Source organism: Melanerpes formicivorus, unplaced genomic scaffold (genome assembly GCF_026170545.1).
Source record: "Melanerpes formicivorus ecotype bairdi unplaced genomic scaffold, bMelFor1.0.p_v2 SCAF_7, whole genome shotgun sequence".
Classification (NCBI taxonomy): Eukaryota; Metazoa; Chordata; class Aves; order Piciformes; family Picidae; genus Melanerpes; species Melanerpes formicivorus.
This window is the reverse complement of record NW_027142359.1, coordinates 28,395,056-28,408,950: the sequence shown is the minus strand read 5'-3', so window position 1 is coordinate 28,408,950 and position 13,895 is coordinate 28,395,056. Positions and strand designations below refer to the sequence as shown.

Genomic DNA, 13,895 nt, shown 5'->3' with positions numbered 1-13,895 from the left:
AATTCTGGATCCATACAGCCTGCTATTTTCTACAAAAGACCTAAGTTTAAGTAAAGAATAAGTGCTGAACATCACTGCCCAGCTTTTCTTGATTTTTTTGGGGGGTGGTTTGGCTTTCAGGGAATCAAGTGAGTTAAATCTTGAGTAGCCATTTTAAAAAGCAGTTGTAGGCAGTCAAGAAATGATTAGAAAAATTACCTTGGCGAAGCCTGATCAATAGGCTCTGCTCTGTGGTCCTGCACGGCAGCTCTGCGGAGCAGCTCGGCTGAAGCTACCTGCTGGAGCCGCACGGCAGCCTCCGGGCCCTGACGTCAGAACATCCGATTGCGGGCCTGGCCGCATTGGCTGCCGCTGCCTCTGCTCCATCACCAGCTCCTTTTTATTTCCTCCCCCTCCCTTCCTAAGTGACACCGATCTCGGATTGGGATTTAGCTCAAGCGAGGCTGATCGGGGAAGCTAGAGGAACTAGAGCTGCTAAAGGAAGAAAAACCAGAGATGCTCACTAGTGCATGAGGGAGAGCCAGTCTGTTGTCAGCGCTGTGCCAGGTGGTCACTCAGAGCTGAGCCTGATCTTGGGAATGGATGGGTCCAGCCGAGCTGTTGCCTTCTGGGTTTTGGAAAGGTCTGTGCTGTAAAGCTGTCCTAGAGACATTGTAGGGTAAGAATGCCCGTGTATCTGGTGCTAAGAGAGGAGTTCTTTATTAGAACAGATAGCTCCATTGTGCTGTTAATCACTTGTGATCAATGTTCTTTTCTCTCCCAGGAAAAAGCAGGCAAGAAACCATCAGAATCTTTCACTCTAATCAGAGCTTGTTTTGAGATAAAGTAAGATTGTGCCTCTGGCTAGATCAGAATTGGACCCAGTGACATGGAAAGAAACACGGCTGCTCTTGAAAGCATTTCTGTTGACTTCAAGCCAACCTTATTTTACTGTACTGTAGAGTTTTAGCTAACGTTCATCAAGTACAGTGCATAAAACTGGTGGGGTTTTGTTTGTTTCATTTTAAAAACCTCAGACTTTTGAAGGCTTTCTGTAGCTTCTCATAGAAACATCAGAAGATTTTTCTTAGCATGGTGGTTAGTACTATCTAGGTACTAGAGAAAACTATTGTAGAACATCTCTTTTAGCAGCCCACTGGGCCAGTGTTCTGAGAGCAGTTGGGTGGATGCTGTGTGGTTGGCAGCAGACAAAGTACAGTATCACAGTATCGCTAAGGTTGGAAGAGACCTCAAGGATCATTGAGTCCAACCTGTCACCACAGACCTCATGACGACCATGGCACCAAGTGCCACGTCCAGTCTCCTCTTGAGCACCTCAAGGGATGGTGACTCCACCACCTCCCCAGGAAGCACGTTCCAATGACCAATGACTCTCTCGGTGAAGAACTGTCTCCTCACCTCGAGCCTAAACCTCCCATGGTGCAGCTTGAGACTGTGTCCTTTTGTTCTGGTGCTGGTTGCCTGGGAGAAGAGACCAACCCCCACCTGGCTACAACCTCCCTTCAGGTAGTTGTAGAGGGCAATGAGGTCTCCCCTGAGCCTCCTCTTCTCCAGGCTAAGCAACCCCAGCTCCCTCCTCCTCTCCTCATAGGGCTTGTGTTCAAGGCCTCTCCCCAGCCTTGTTGCCCTTCTCTGGACATGTTCAAGTGTCCTTCTTAAACTGAGGGGCCCAGAACTGGACACAGGACTCAAGGTGCGGCCTAACCAATGCAGAATACAGGGGCACAATGACTTCCCTGCTCCTGCTGGCCACTACTTCCCTTGTGTCATCGCAGCTCCTGGACTGTGGGATTTATACTACCTGGGTGCTCACTTCTGCATTTGTCCAGACTACAGTCATATCAGGCTGAGAGGGCAGGCAAGAAATGCTGAAGTGGGTGGACATGTTATTCTGCTAGGTAAAGCAGAAGCACAGGCCTGGTTCTGTATTCAGTACAGGAGAAAATCTATTATGACTCAAAGAGCTCAAAGTATTAAAAGTAAAGACTTAGATCCATAGCTCTCTGGAAACAGGATCCACCCTTGCAAATACTTTTGTATTTTTAAAATGTGCAAGCTATTAAAAAGCATTTTTCAAAAGTCTATTGTGAAAAGAGCTGGCTTCCATGAGTCAGGTTTTACAGGAACTGATCCAAGCCTTATTCTTCTCCCTGGAAGAATTTCCTTCCAATTTTCTCATGCAGAATGGAGTTCTGCAGACAACCCTCCCCATCCCCCCATAGTGAGAACTGATACCTATTAAGGGAAAGAAGGGGAAATATCTCACCTGTAGTAAGAGCACCAGACATTACACCAAGCACCCTGTGTCAGCACACCAAACACCCCTTCCTTACCCTGCTGGTTTTTGTTAGCTTGCTTTTCTGTGCCCAGTCCCTTGGAGTGAGTCCTCACAAAGCTGCTACATAATTCCACAGTATATAAAGGAGCAAGACTTAATCTTACAAGGAGGGCTAGAGAAGTATTCAAGTACTCTAGAGAATACTTGAAAGACTCTTCTGAAAAGCCTCTATTACCATTGTAAAACAGACTTTTACAGTGAAAAATACCTTGAAGTTTTTGATATGCCCAAGCCTTAACTCGCAAGACCCGGTGAAATAAGTGCTGGTGTAGTTTTCTAAGAATTCTCCACACTCTTTCATTTGCTTCTTGATGACTCAAAACCTACAAAAAGATTCTGGAGCAGATCATAACTTCTATAGGTTTTCTGAACTTTGGTTTACTGCCATGTGCAGACACTGATGAAACTCAGAATCACCGTGTCGGTCTTGTTGCTTGCTTAGAGTAATGGAGAGCTGCAGCCAAAATGTGAGGTGGGGAGGACTTGAAGACCATTCTTATTCAAGAGCTTTGAGTAGGGGAGATGGAAGAGCATGTGACACAGTAAAGAAAATTCATTGTACAGATTTAGCCTGGATCTGTGCTCCTCTGACCCCAGGAAAGTAGGCTGGGGCTAGGACCTTCAAGCAAAGTAGGGTTAGGAGTGCATCTTACTCTCGATGGTGCTTTGTCCAAATACTTAGGTGCTATGCAAACAACTGTGGTTGAGCTAGGAGTAACCAAAGCCTCCTAACCAGGAAGCTACCTCACAGAATCCAAAGGTTTTCACCTTCTTTTTATAACAAGACCTGTTATTGCCTTACTAGGTATGTGCACACCTGAAAGGTCCCAGCTCACCCCATAAAAAGAACCTGTGTGATACGCTTTAATGCTCGGTCCCACAGAATGAATGCTGCTATCTGAATCAGGTGTTTGGTCAGCAACCCCAGGGTGCAAACGTCTGGGTCAAGGTTCAGTTTTAGTTTAGATTGGCTCGATTAAAGTACCTCCTGGTTTGTCTGAGAACAGTGAAGTCACTGTGCTGGATATTCAACATGAAATGATATTCGGAACTGCAGCTTGGGAACACTGTTTTCTCTCTCCTTTCATGTGGGAGGTGTGGCTCAGCGGAGAGCAGATGGATGGTGCCAAGTAGCACACCTCTCAGCGTTAAGCCATTCAGTGCTGGAACCAGACATCAAAATCCCCTTTCTGCTCCTTTTATTTGTATTTCTGCCTGTGCACTTGAATTGTGTGCATCTGAAAGATGGCTGTTGTCAGTGTGTCAGGCCTGCTCGCTGATGCTTGTGTAATCTGATGGCTAGGGCACAGGGCTGGGAGCACAGATGTTCAGGATCTGACTTAAAAATGTGCTAGTAGCAATCAGTGTGTAGCTGCTTCCCTGCTCTGAATTCAAACGTGACCTGTCCCTGTAAAACACTGTCTTATGAAATGCCTGAGAAATGCTCAGTTTCAGTGGTAGTGTTCTTGATGAAGCATCCAGGCCCTGCAAAGCAGGGGAGTGCACTCTGCACATCATTCTCGAGCAAAATAGCGTAATGCATTGCTGCTGACAGACAAGTCTCTGCCAATACCTGAGCATGCCCATGGCTGCTGAATAACTCCTGATGTAGGACTTACATCTGAGATGAAGATAAAGTTGTTTGAGCAAAACCTGATGAAATAAGAGCTTCAGTGTGTTGTGTGACCTGACATTGTGTAACCTGTTCTGAGAACAGGACTAAAAGCTTTGAATTTGGAATGAGGGAATTCTGGGCAGGTATGTACTAGGCCTACAGATGCATTACAGTTATTACAGTTCTGCCTGTCTTTCAATTGTTTGTAGCATCCTTTTTCCTGTGGTAAACACTTCAACTATGAAAAGCAGTGCAGGCACTCTGATGTCCCCTTGGCCCTTCCTTTTATCAGCTCATGTTCTGCAGTATTCAGAATCGTAGCTTTTGCTCACAGCAGAAGCCTAAAGGACAAATCTGGTATGAAACATCAACTTTGGGCCTGTGATGGATATAAGCACTGGTCAACCACCACTTCTCTCACTTAGCAGGACTTTTCCCTCTGAAGACAAGTCCATCCTTTTGCTCTTAGAGGTTGGCACAAGGACTGGTGACACCTGAGCAGCCAGAGTTTTTCTTCAGTGCTGCACAGTGCTCTCCAGGCTGTGGCTTTCAAACAATACACCTTTGTAACTTGCTTGGAGGTTTAGGTGGTGATTGCCCTTGCAGTTGTGCCCGAGCCAGTCTTCCTTTTAACAGAACCTCACGTTTCCTCATCCTCCTGCCCATTCTCCTCCCTCAAGCATGTGTTTGGTTTGAGCATTAGGAAATCTGGGATCACAGTGCAGCTCTTGGCCTAAATTACTGTAAAATTGCAAATTCCATCTACTTAAGGAGCTCAAGATCCAAGGTCAAGGTGCACAATTCCTCTTGCTTTTTCACTGTCATATTTTGTTAGCACTTTAGTTATTTTTCCCCTGCTTACCTTTTTGTTTTCATCTGCTCTTTTTCAGCTCTTCCTCCAAAGCCCCCCAAGCCAATGACTCCAGTCAACACGAATGGAATGAAGGACAATTCCAGCTTCTCTCTGCAAGAAGCAGAGTGGTACTGGGGGGACATCTCAAGGTATGCAGTGTTACTAAAATGTATTATATTTTTAAATAATAGATGCCATTAGAAATAGAACAAACTTATTAGAATGAAAGAACAGGCCTGTTTCAGGCAGTGTTGTATAGGATGGAAATGCGTCAGGGCTATTCTTGACACAGCACTTAAATAAAAGTCTTCAGCTGGATCATAGAATCAATGAGGTTGGAAAAGACCTCAGAGATCATCAAGTCCAACCTGTCAGCCAACACCTCATGACTACTAAACCATGGCTTCGAGGGCCATGTCCAGTCCCTTTTTGAACACCTCCAGGGATGGTGACTCCATCACCTCCCTGGGCAGCACATTCCAGTGGCCAATCACTCTTTCTGGGAAGAACTTTCTCCTCACCTCAAGCCTAAACTTCCCCTGGTGCAGCTTGAGACTGTGTCCTCTTGTTGTGGTGCTGGTTGCCTGGGAGAAGAGACCAACCTCCACCTGGCTACAACCTCCCTTCAGGTTGCAATAAGGTCTCCCCTGAGCCTCCTCTTCTGCAGGCTAAACAATCCTAGCTCCCTTAGCCTCTCCTCCAGGACTTGTGTTTAAATTGTCTCTGCTCTGGTGCATATATTGCCAGCCTTGGTGACCATTATTTCAGGTTCCTCCATTTCTCCAGATACACAAGGCCTTTAACAGGAGAGAAAATTATTTAGCTCAAAAGAAAAAATGCTTCTGAATGCACTAGCTAATAAGGTTTTGTTAAGCATACAATATTGGGATGCATGCAGCTCAGCAAAATTTCAGTAGGAGGTTCAGAATGAAAGGAGTTGCATTCTTGCTTTTGGTTCCTTTCACCACATTTGGTTAAAATAGTATCTGTATTAATTTCTATTACATGGTGGTATAAATATAGCTCTTACAAATGCTAACCCTCACCAGCTTTGCTGAGCAGATGCTACAGACATAACAAATTTGTTTTTACCTCTTAAGGAAACCCTTTTCTATGTGCTTGAGAAAATAGGTGGCTTGGGTAAGGTTCAGAAAATGAAGTGCCAGTTAATATACACTTAATTGCATCGAGGAACCACAGTATCCAGTCATCTCTTTGCCTCTTAAGGCACTTCTGAGAAGTCTAGCATTTGGAACTGTAGGGGGAAACATGAGCTGGGAGTATGTGCAGGAGTTGCTGAGAGTTGTGCACACAGCGCTTGGAAACACTTTGTCCGATCGAGGCGTGAAAAACTCACTTGCCACAATGGTTCACTGAAGATCGAAGAAGGGAAGTAAAGTTTCATATCTTTATTGTGCCACCCTTATCTTTATAAAGCAAACTCATACAAATCTTGCTTTTGAAGGGCCTTGGCAGCAATGTTTTTCTGTTAAATCGAACTTGAGGCAGAGTGGTAAAACCTGATCACAAAACCCACTAGGCAATGTTTGCTTAAAACTGCTTGGTAGGCAGTCATGAGGTCTGTGGTGGCAGGTTGGACTTGATGATCTTTGAGGTCTCTTCCAACCTTGGTGATTCTGTGATTCTGTATTAGTATGAGTTTATTGGCTGAGGATGGCAGGAGCTAATGCAGTACAAATCACGCTGAAGTGGATTTATTAGGTTAAAGTGTGGCACGCATATGTAAAGATGGAGTTGTGCATGACCCTAATTTGACAGCCAGTAGGTATGGGCTGCATGGAGCTGTCAGGGCAGGAGCTGTCTTCTTCAGTCAAGAATTTGTGCTGAAAACTTTGACCCAGGCTCCAGGGTGCAACTCACAGGCATAAACCCAGGGCCTTAGATCATATCTATCTCTTCAAAAAGAAGGCCATTTGAGTTAAGCAGGTCCAATCCGATCAGAGGGCTGGAGCACCTCTCCTGTGAGGACAGACTGAAGGAGTTGGGGCTGTTCAGTCTGGAGAAGAGAAGGCTCCCAGGTGACCTAATTGTGGCCTTCCAGTATCTGAAGGGGGCCTACAAGAAGGCTGGGGAGGGACTTCTCAGGATGTCAGGTAGTGATAGGACTAGGGGGAATGGAATGAAGCTGGAGGTGGGGAGATTCAGGCTGGATGTGAGGAGGAGGTTCTTCACCATGAGAGTGGTGAAGCCCTGGTTGTCCAGGGAGGTGGTTGAGGCCCTGTCCCTGGAGGTGTTTAAGACCAGGCTGGATGAGGCTCTGGCCAGCTTGATCTAGTGTGGGGTGTCCCTGCCTATGGCAGGGGGGTTGGAACTAGCTGTTCCTTGTGGTCCCTTCCAACCCTGTCTGATACTATGAATCTGTAAAACGTTCTGAGGGGAGTGAGCAGATACGCACATGACACTTAACAGGACTCTGTCTGTCTTACTAACAATGGTTTTTCAGGTAGCTAAATCAAAACCCAGGGCCATTTCATAGCAATGCTTTTGTACCTTGGTACTTGAACAAAAGAAGCTGCTGTTGATTTTTCTGTGTTAAGATTCACGTCGGCTTCCTACCTCGCTCAGATAACGTCGAGGCTACCTGATAAAGTTACATTTTCCCCATGATTGTATTAAAAAAGTGCTTCATGCTTCTGAGAACCTGTGAGGGAGCTGTTATAAAGTGAGATATGTAATCTGGGTGAAATGGTCAAACCTGGCAAGACCCTTAACTCTTGAGCTGAAGTAATTAACGCTTGTAGGTACTCAGTTTGAATGAAAGATTGGTTTTGGACATAGCTTAGGGCTCTGGATTGAGTATCCTTTTTCTTTGGTGGTGAAGAAGAAAAAGTTGCAGTGAAGCTAGCAAGGTTGTAGTGGTTTAAAACTGCTGTAAATAAGATCAGAGTTAAGCCAATAATGAGTCTCTTGAGACTAAAACTGTGCTAAACTCCAGACACCTCTGAGCTGTGATGTTAGAGACCGTTTCTTAAGGTCAGGATTGGTTTCTCAAAGGGCACCTGTTTCCAGTGTGGACTTAAAATCCTGAGCAGATTACAGGGAAAGGATGTAAACAGACACAGCTACTGTTGCTTAAACAGATCTTTATTTTTTTCCCCTGAGTGATATCTGACTGCAGCTATATTTTAGTACAACTGTACAACTTCAGATTTGCTTTAAATGCCCTAAAAGACAGCAGAGCCTGGGGGTGAAAGACTTCCTCATACTTTGAGGATGGAACTCCTTATGCATGCTGGTGTTACTGGCTCCAAACTTGACACCTGTGGCAAAGGTGGCCAGGTCCTTAACTCTTCTATTTCTGCCTTCCACTGTGTTCTCCAGGGAAGAAGTAAATGACAAGCTACGAGACATGCCAGACGGAACCTTCCTGGTGCGCGATGCATCCACCAAGATGCAGGGGGACTACACTCTGACGTTACGGTAAGCACCCAGCAGTCGTAGCCCTCATGGCAAACCCCAGAGCAGGTAGTTACTTTACCAGTGTAAAGCTGGCATGGGTCAAGTTGAGAGATGTTCCTAAAGGTACTGTAGATCACAGAATGGATAAATAAATCATTTTGAGAGTTGGTCCTGTCCTTTGCTGAACACTGCTGTGAGGATCTCTGTGTAGGTTAGGTAGCACTAGGGGAGGAGAGCCACTCAGTGGTGCTTCACAGTTTCAGAACTTCTAAGGTGAAAGGTACTCACAGACTAGGGCTTGGAGTAATGGGAGCGTGCTGCATGTCTTGTTAGTGTGCAGCTCTGGAGAACTGCACACAGTGTCTTTGTGAAAGGAGTGTCTTGTGCCTTCTGATCTAAACTTTAGGAAATACTGAATTGGAGCAACATTTCTTCATTAAAATTGTCTGCAAGTGGCAGACTTCCCAGAGCTGCCCCAGCCCTGTCTGCTGCAGTTAGGCAGTAGATCTCATGTGATTAGCTGCTGGTGCCTTGCCCAGCCTGTCCAGCCACTTACCTCTGCCAGGCTCCCAAGATTGGTTGTTAAGAGGCAAGTGGGTGAGGTGCATAAGCTACTGCCTCATAGCCCAGCTTCAGGATTTACTGTGCTATGGTAGGTATTTGATCTTGCCATGGAATTCTATTGTCTTAATGGCGGGTTTGACCCCAAGGGAGTAGTTTCAATTCTGCTTTAACTTCTGCCTTGAAGTTGATGGCTTATGCACTATGGTTTGGTTATTTTGATGAATGCAGATGTCTTGAGGAACAAAATTGAGAGTGCAGGAAGGATAGGATATTGTCTAAACAGTCTGTTGGTGAAAAAAGGAAGAAATAAGCACTGTATTTGTGGAAACTGCTAGAATGTATAAATCTGGATAATGTAAAGCCCTGAACTTGCAGCCATCTTGCAGTCCTGAAGGGATTCTTTTTGTTTAGGTTTCTGTATCCTGTCTGAGCATCCATAACTCAAGAGACTTGTTAATCAGTGTATAAATGTATACTCAGTTGTATACTATTACTTGACCCCAAATTGCAGGAAATTGAGGGTTTGGGGTTTCATATGGCCACTTTGTTCAGCCTTCAGCATCCTCTTTTTTCCCCTTGCAAAGCTTCTGGCAAAGCTGGCGCTTAAATGCTGCAAGCTGGCTCCAGAATGAATGCAAAGGAAGAGATTTGCTTTGGGCTTTGCTCCTGTTCAAATATTATCTGATGAGAATTCTGTGGGTACTGACTCAAACCTCCCTAGTATCTGCTTGGATGTAAGGAGCGGCTCTGCAGGTGTCCAGCGTCAAAGCCACGCGCCGCTTTAGCTGCCTTGGGGTTGGAAGGAGGGGTGGGAGGCACACAGCAGCACCTCTCAATGGCTGTACCGCTTTGCAGGAAGGGTGGCAACAATAAACTGATAAAGATCTATCACCGGGATGGAAAATATGGCTTCTCTGATCCGCTGACGTTCAATTCAGTTGTGGAGCTGATCAACCACTACCGCAACGAGTCTCTGGCTCAGTATAACCCAAAGCTCGATGTGAAGTTGATGTACCCGGTGTCCCGGTACCAGCAGGTAAGGTCCTTCGTTGGACACCAAGAGCTGTTAGTTTAGACAAGAATGAAGTTGAAAATACACATGTAAATGGCTTCTCTGTGTGGAGGCTGATTCATTTTGGAGGTGTTTGGTTTAAACTTTAAAAAAAACCCAAGAGTTGCCACATTTGACCTCACTGTGCTTGGAATAGAATAGAATTAACCAGGTTGGAAAAGACCTTTGAGATCATCACATCCAACCTGTCATCCAACTCCATCTAATCAACTAAACCATGGCACCAAGCATCCCATCCAGTCTCTTTCCTAAACACCTCCAGTGATGGTGACTCCACCACCTCCCTGGGCAGCCCATTCCAATGGCAAATCTCTCTTTCTGGGAAGAATTTCTTCCTAACATCCAGCCTAAACCTCCCCTGGCACAGCTTGAGACTGTGTCCTCTATGAGCCCTCCTCATAGGGCTGTGCTCCAAACCCCTCCCCAGCTTTGTTGCCCTTCCCTGGGCACGTTCCAGCAACTCAACATCTTTCCTGAACTGAGGGGCCCAGAACTGGACACAAGGCTCAAGGTGAGGCCTAACCAGTGCTGAGTACAGGGGCAGAGTGATTTCCCTGCTCCTGCTGGCCACACTATTCCTGATGCAGGCCAGGATGCCATTGGCCTTCTTGGCCACCTGGGCACACTGCTGGCTCATCTTCAGCCTACTCTCAACCAGTCCCCCCAGGTCCCTCTCTGCCTGGCTGCTCTCCAGCCACTCTGACCCCAGCCTGTAGCACCGCATGGGGTTGTTGTGGCCAATGTGCAGAACCCAGCACTTAGATGTGTTAAAACTCATGCCCTTGGACAAACTGATCTTCCAAATTGTCTACCTGTTTAAGCTTCTTCATTTTGTGAAGCTTCCAGCCTGTGTCTGGAGCAGTCCATTAGAGAAGTGAAACCTGGTGTACATCAGACTTGAACCTCTGTGGGAAGCTTTTGTTTATCCCCTTGGATCCTTGTGGGCACTGTTGTAGGCAGCATTGTCCTTGAAGCACATGCAAGCCCTGTACTCTTTTTAAGTTGTATTCAGTAGCCTGAGACACTGTCCTGCATTAAGGGGAGAAGAAAAACTGCAGAGTTGGGGTTTCTTTTGAACCTAAAAATATTCTGATCTCTAGTTTCATACTCCAAGCAATTCACTTCTTCCTTTCTCCAGTTAGGGATGGGATAGCAGTGCTGGATCTAAGTTGTAGTGTTTCGGAAGCTTGGTGTTTGGGCATGGCTTTTGGTGTCCCCTGCCTCCAGTTCCTACTGTCTGTAAACAGAACTTGTTGCATGGAGGGAGGGAGATTTTAATACAGTGCCTGTGCTCTGTAGAAGCCTGATGGCAGAAATTATGCTAGTAGCTGTAAAATGCAAATGTGCACAAGTGGACAAATGAATGCTCTTAAGGAAAAGCTGCTTTGCTGGATGACTTAACAGCTTTCTGTATGTACAGGATCAGTTGGTGAAAGAAGATAATATAGATGCAGTAGGTAAAAAGCTTCAAGAATACCATGCTCAGTATCAGGAAAAGAGTAAGGAGTATGACAAGTTGTATGAAGAATACACCAGAACATCACAGGTTGGTTCTGCTTTCTCTATCTTTGAGTCTGTTTCTTGTTGCTTAAGAAGAAAACTGTTAACTTGTTATGGCTAACTAAGGCAGTCGAAGAAGTCATAAAATACAAGGAGAACAGCTTAGGAAATGGTGGAATAGAGCAAGATGTTTTCAGAGTTGATGGAAGCAGTGCATATGACTTGTCACTTGGAGGTATGGAGTGGGGCAAGGAAGAAAGGAGCTGAGCTTGCTGGGATAAGGTAGAACAGTGAAGATGGAAACAGTGCATATGACTTGGTACTTGGAGGTACAGAGTGGGGCAAGGAAGAAAGGAGCTGAGCTTGCTGGGATAAGGTAGAACAGTGAAGATGGAAGCAGTGCATATGACTTGTCACTTGGAGGTATGGAGTGGGGCAAGGAAGAAAGGAGCTGAGCTTGCTAGGATAAGGTAGAACAGTGAAGATGGAAGCAGTGCATATGACTTGTCACTTGGAGGTATGGAGTGGGGCAAGGAAGAAAGGAGCTGAGCTTGCTAGGATAAGGTAGAACAGTGAAGATGGAAGCAGTGCATATGACTTGTCACTTGGAGGTATGGAGTGGGGCAAGGAAGAAAGGAGCTGAGCTTGCTGGGATAAGGTAGAACAGTGAAGATGGCCATCTCCTACCAGCTCTGCGCTGCAGGCTCCTCCTGTGGCTGCTGAGTATTTCCAGCTGCTCTGTGCTGCAGTGAGAGTTGTAGAGGGGTTTGTCCAGGTTTTTCACAGTCATGTTCAAATCAGATACCAGATATTAGGAGCTAAGGAAGTATGAATACAGTATTTGGACTGCTTTTTATAAAATAAGATAATTCATACATGGGGAGGAGGTTTGCTGGCAGGCATCCTGCAAACTAAGATGGAAAATATGACTAAAAATATTTGAGGGGTTTGCAGCCTAACAGCAGCATGTGGAGGGAGGAGGGCAGACTTACAGGGAGCAAGCCTTGCCTGTACTTCCTTGTCTCAGACATTTGCTTAAACTTAAATCTGATTAATCACATCTTGACCTGTGGGGTAGGGAAGTTCATCTTCTCGGTCAGCTTGGGGAGCATAAGGCTTTTATTGCCATCTGTATCATTAAGGTATCAAGGACTCTTTCTTCACATAGGAAATTCAGATGAAGAGGACAGCAATTGAAGCATTTAATGAAACTATTAAGATATTTGAGGAGCAGTGCCACTCACAAGAGCGATACAGCAAAGAATACATCGAGCGATTTCGCAGGGAGGGGAACGACAAAGAGATTGAACGGTAGGCAGGCTCTCAAGTTGTGTTTGCACCGAAGGGGAGACTGGTGGCCACGTGGACACCCCCATGAAATTGTTTTATGCAATCTTGCATAATATATACCACTTGGTAAACTCAGTATTCTCTCTGAGACCTTCCCCCAAGGTGTCTGAACCATAGAATCAATAAGGTTGGAAAAGACCTCAAGGGTCATCAAGTCCAACCTGCACCCAACACCTCATGGCTACTAAACCGTGGCACCAAGGGCCATGTCCAGTCCCCTCTTGAACATCTCTAGGGATGGTGACTCCACCACCTCCCTGGGCAGCACATTCCAATGGCCAATCACTCTTTCTGGGAAGAACTTTCTCCTCACCTCCAGCCTAAACCTCCCCTGGTGCAGCTTGAGACTGTGTCCTCTTGTTCTGGTGCTGGTTGCCTGGGAGAAGAGACCAGCCCCCACCTGCCTACAACCTCCCTTCAGGTAGTTGTAAACAGCAATAAGGTCTCCCCTGAGCCTCCTCTTCTCCAGGCTAAACAATCCCAGCTCCCTCAGCCACTCCTCATAGGGCTGTGCTCAAGGCCTCTCCCCAGCCTCGCTGCCCTTCTCTGGACACGTTCAAGAGTCTCAATGTCCTTCTTAAATTGAGGGGCCCAGAACTGGACACAGGACTCAAGGTGTGGCCTAGCCAGTGCTGAGTACAGGGGCACAATGACCTCCCTGCCCCTGCTGACCACACTATTCCTGATGCAGGCCAGGATGCCATCGGCCCTCTTGGCCACCTGGGCGCACTGCTGGCTCCTGTTCAGCCTACTATCAACCATGGAGGTGGTCAAAGGGAGGAGCTGCTGTTACAGTAGTTACTGTGGTACTCTTTTCTAAGTGCTACTGAGAAGCTTCAGTCCTTCCAAGCTGGTTTGACCTCCCCTTCATTATTCCACTTGTTTTCAGGATAATGATGAACTATGAAAAACTAAAATCACGTCTGGGTGAGATCCATGACAGTAAAATGCGCCTGGAACAGGATTTGAAGAAGCAAGCTCTGGACAACAGGGAGACTGATAAGAAAATGAATAGCATCAAGCCTGACCTAATTCAGCTCCGCAAAATCAGAGATCAGTATCTTGTGTAAGTAAGCCTGACCTGTGCCTCAGCAGAGTGCCTCTGATGCACCTGATTAATGATTGTTTCCATCAGGGTAATGAGACCTACATTATTTTCATAATCAAAGTTCTGTAAGTGTTC

The 13,895-nt window shown here is 46.0% G+C and overlaps 1 protein-coding gene across 3 annotated transcripts in view; it reads left to right on the top strand.

Moving 5' to 3' along the window:
* PIK3R3 (phosphoinositide-3-kinase regulatory subunit 3) overlaps positions 1-13,895 on the top strand; it is an 83,957-nt gene that overhangs the window by 60,813 nt on the left and 9,249 nt on the right. For all 3 annotated transcript variants that reach the window (XM_068141624.1, XM_068141623.1, XM_068141626.1), the window contains 6 exons: positions 4,844-4,955; positions 8,149-8,247; positions 9,646-9,826; positions 11,283-11,408; positions 12,531-12,673; positions 13,602-13,778. In XM_068141624.1, the coding sequence (XP_067997725.1) occupies positions 4,844-4,955; positions 8,149-8,247; positions 9,646-9,826; positions 11,283-11,408; positions 12,531-12,673; positions 13,602-13,778 (838 nt within the window). The remainder of the gene's footprint in view (positions 1-4,843; positions 4,956-8,148; positions 8,248-9,645; positions 9,827-11,282; positions 11,409-12,530; positions 12,674-13,601; positions 13,779-13,895) is intronic.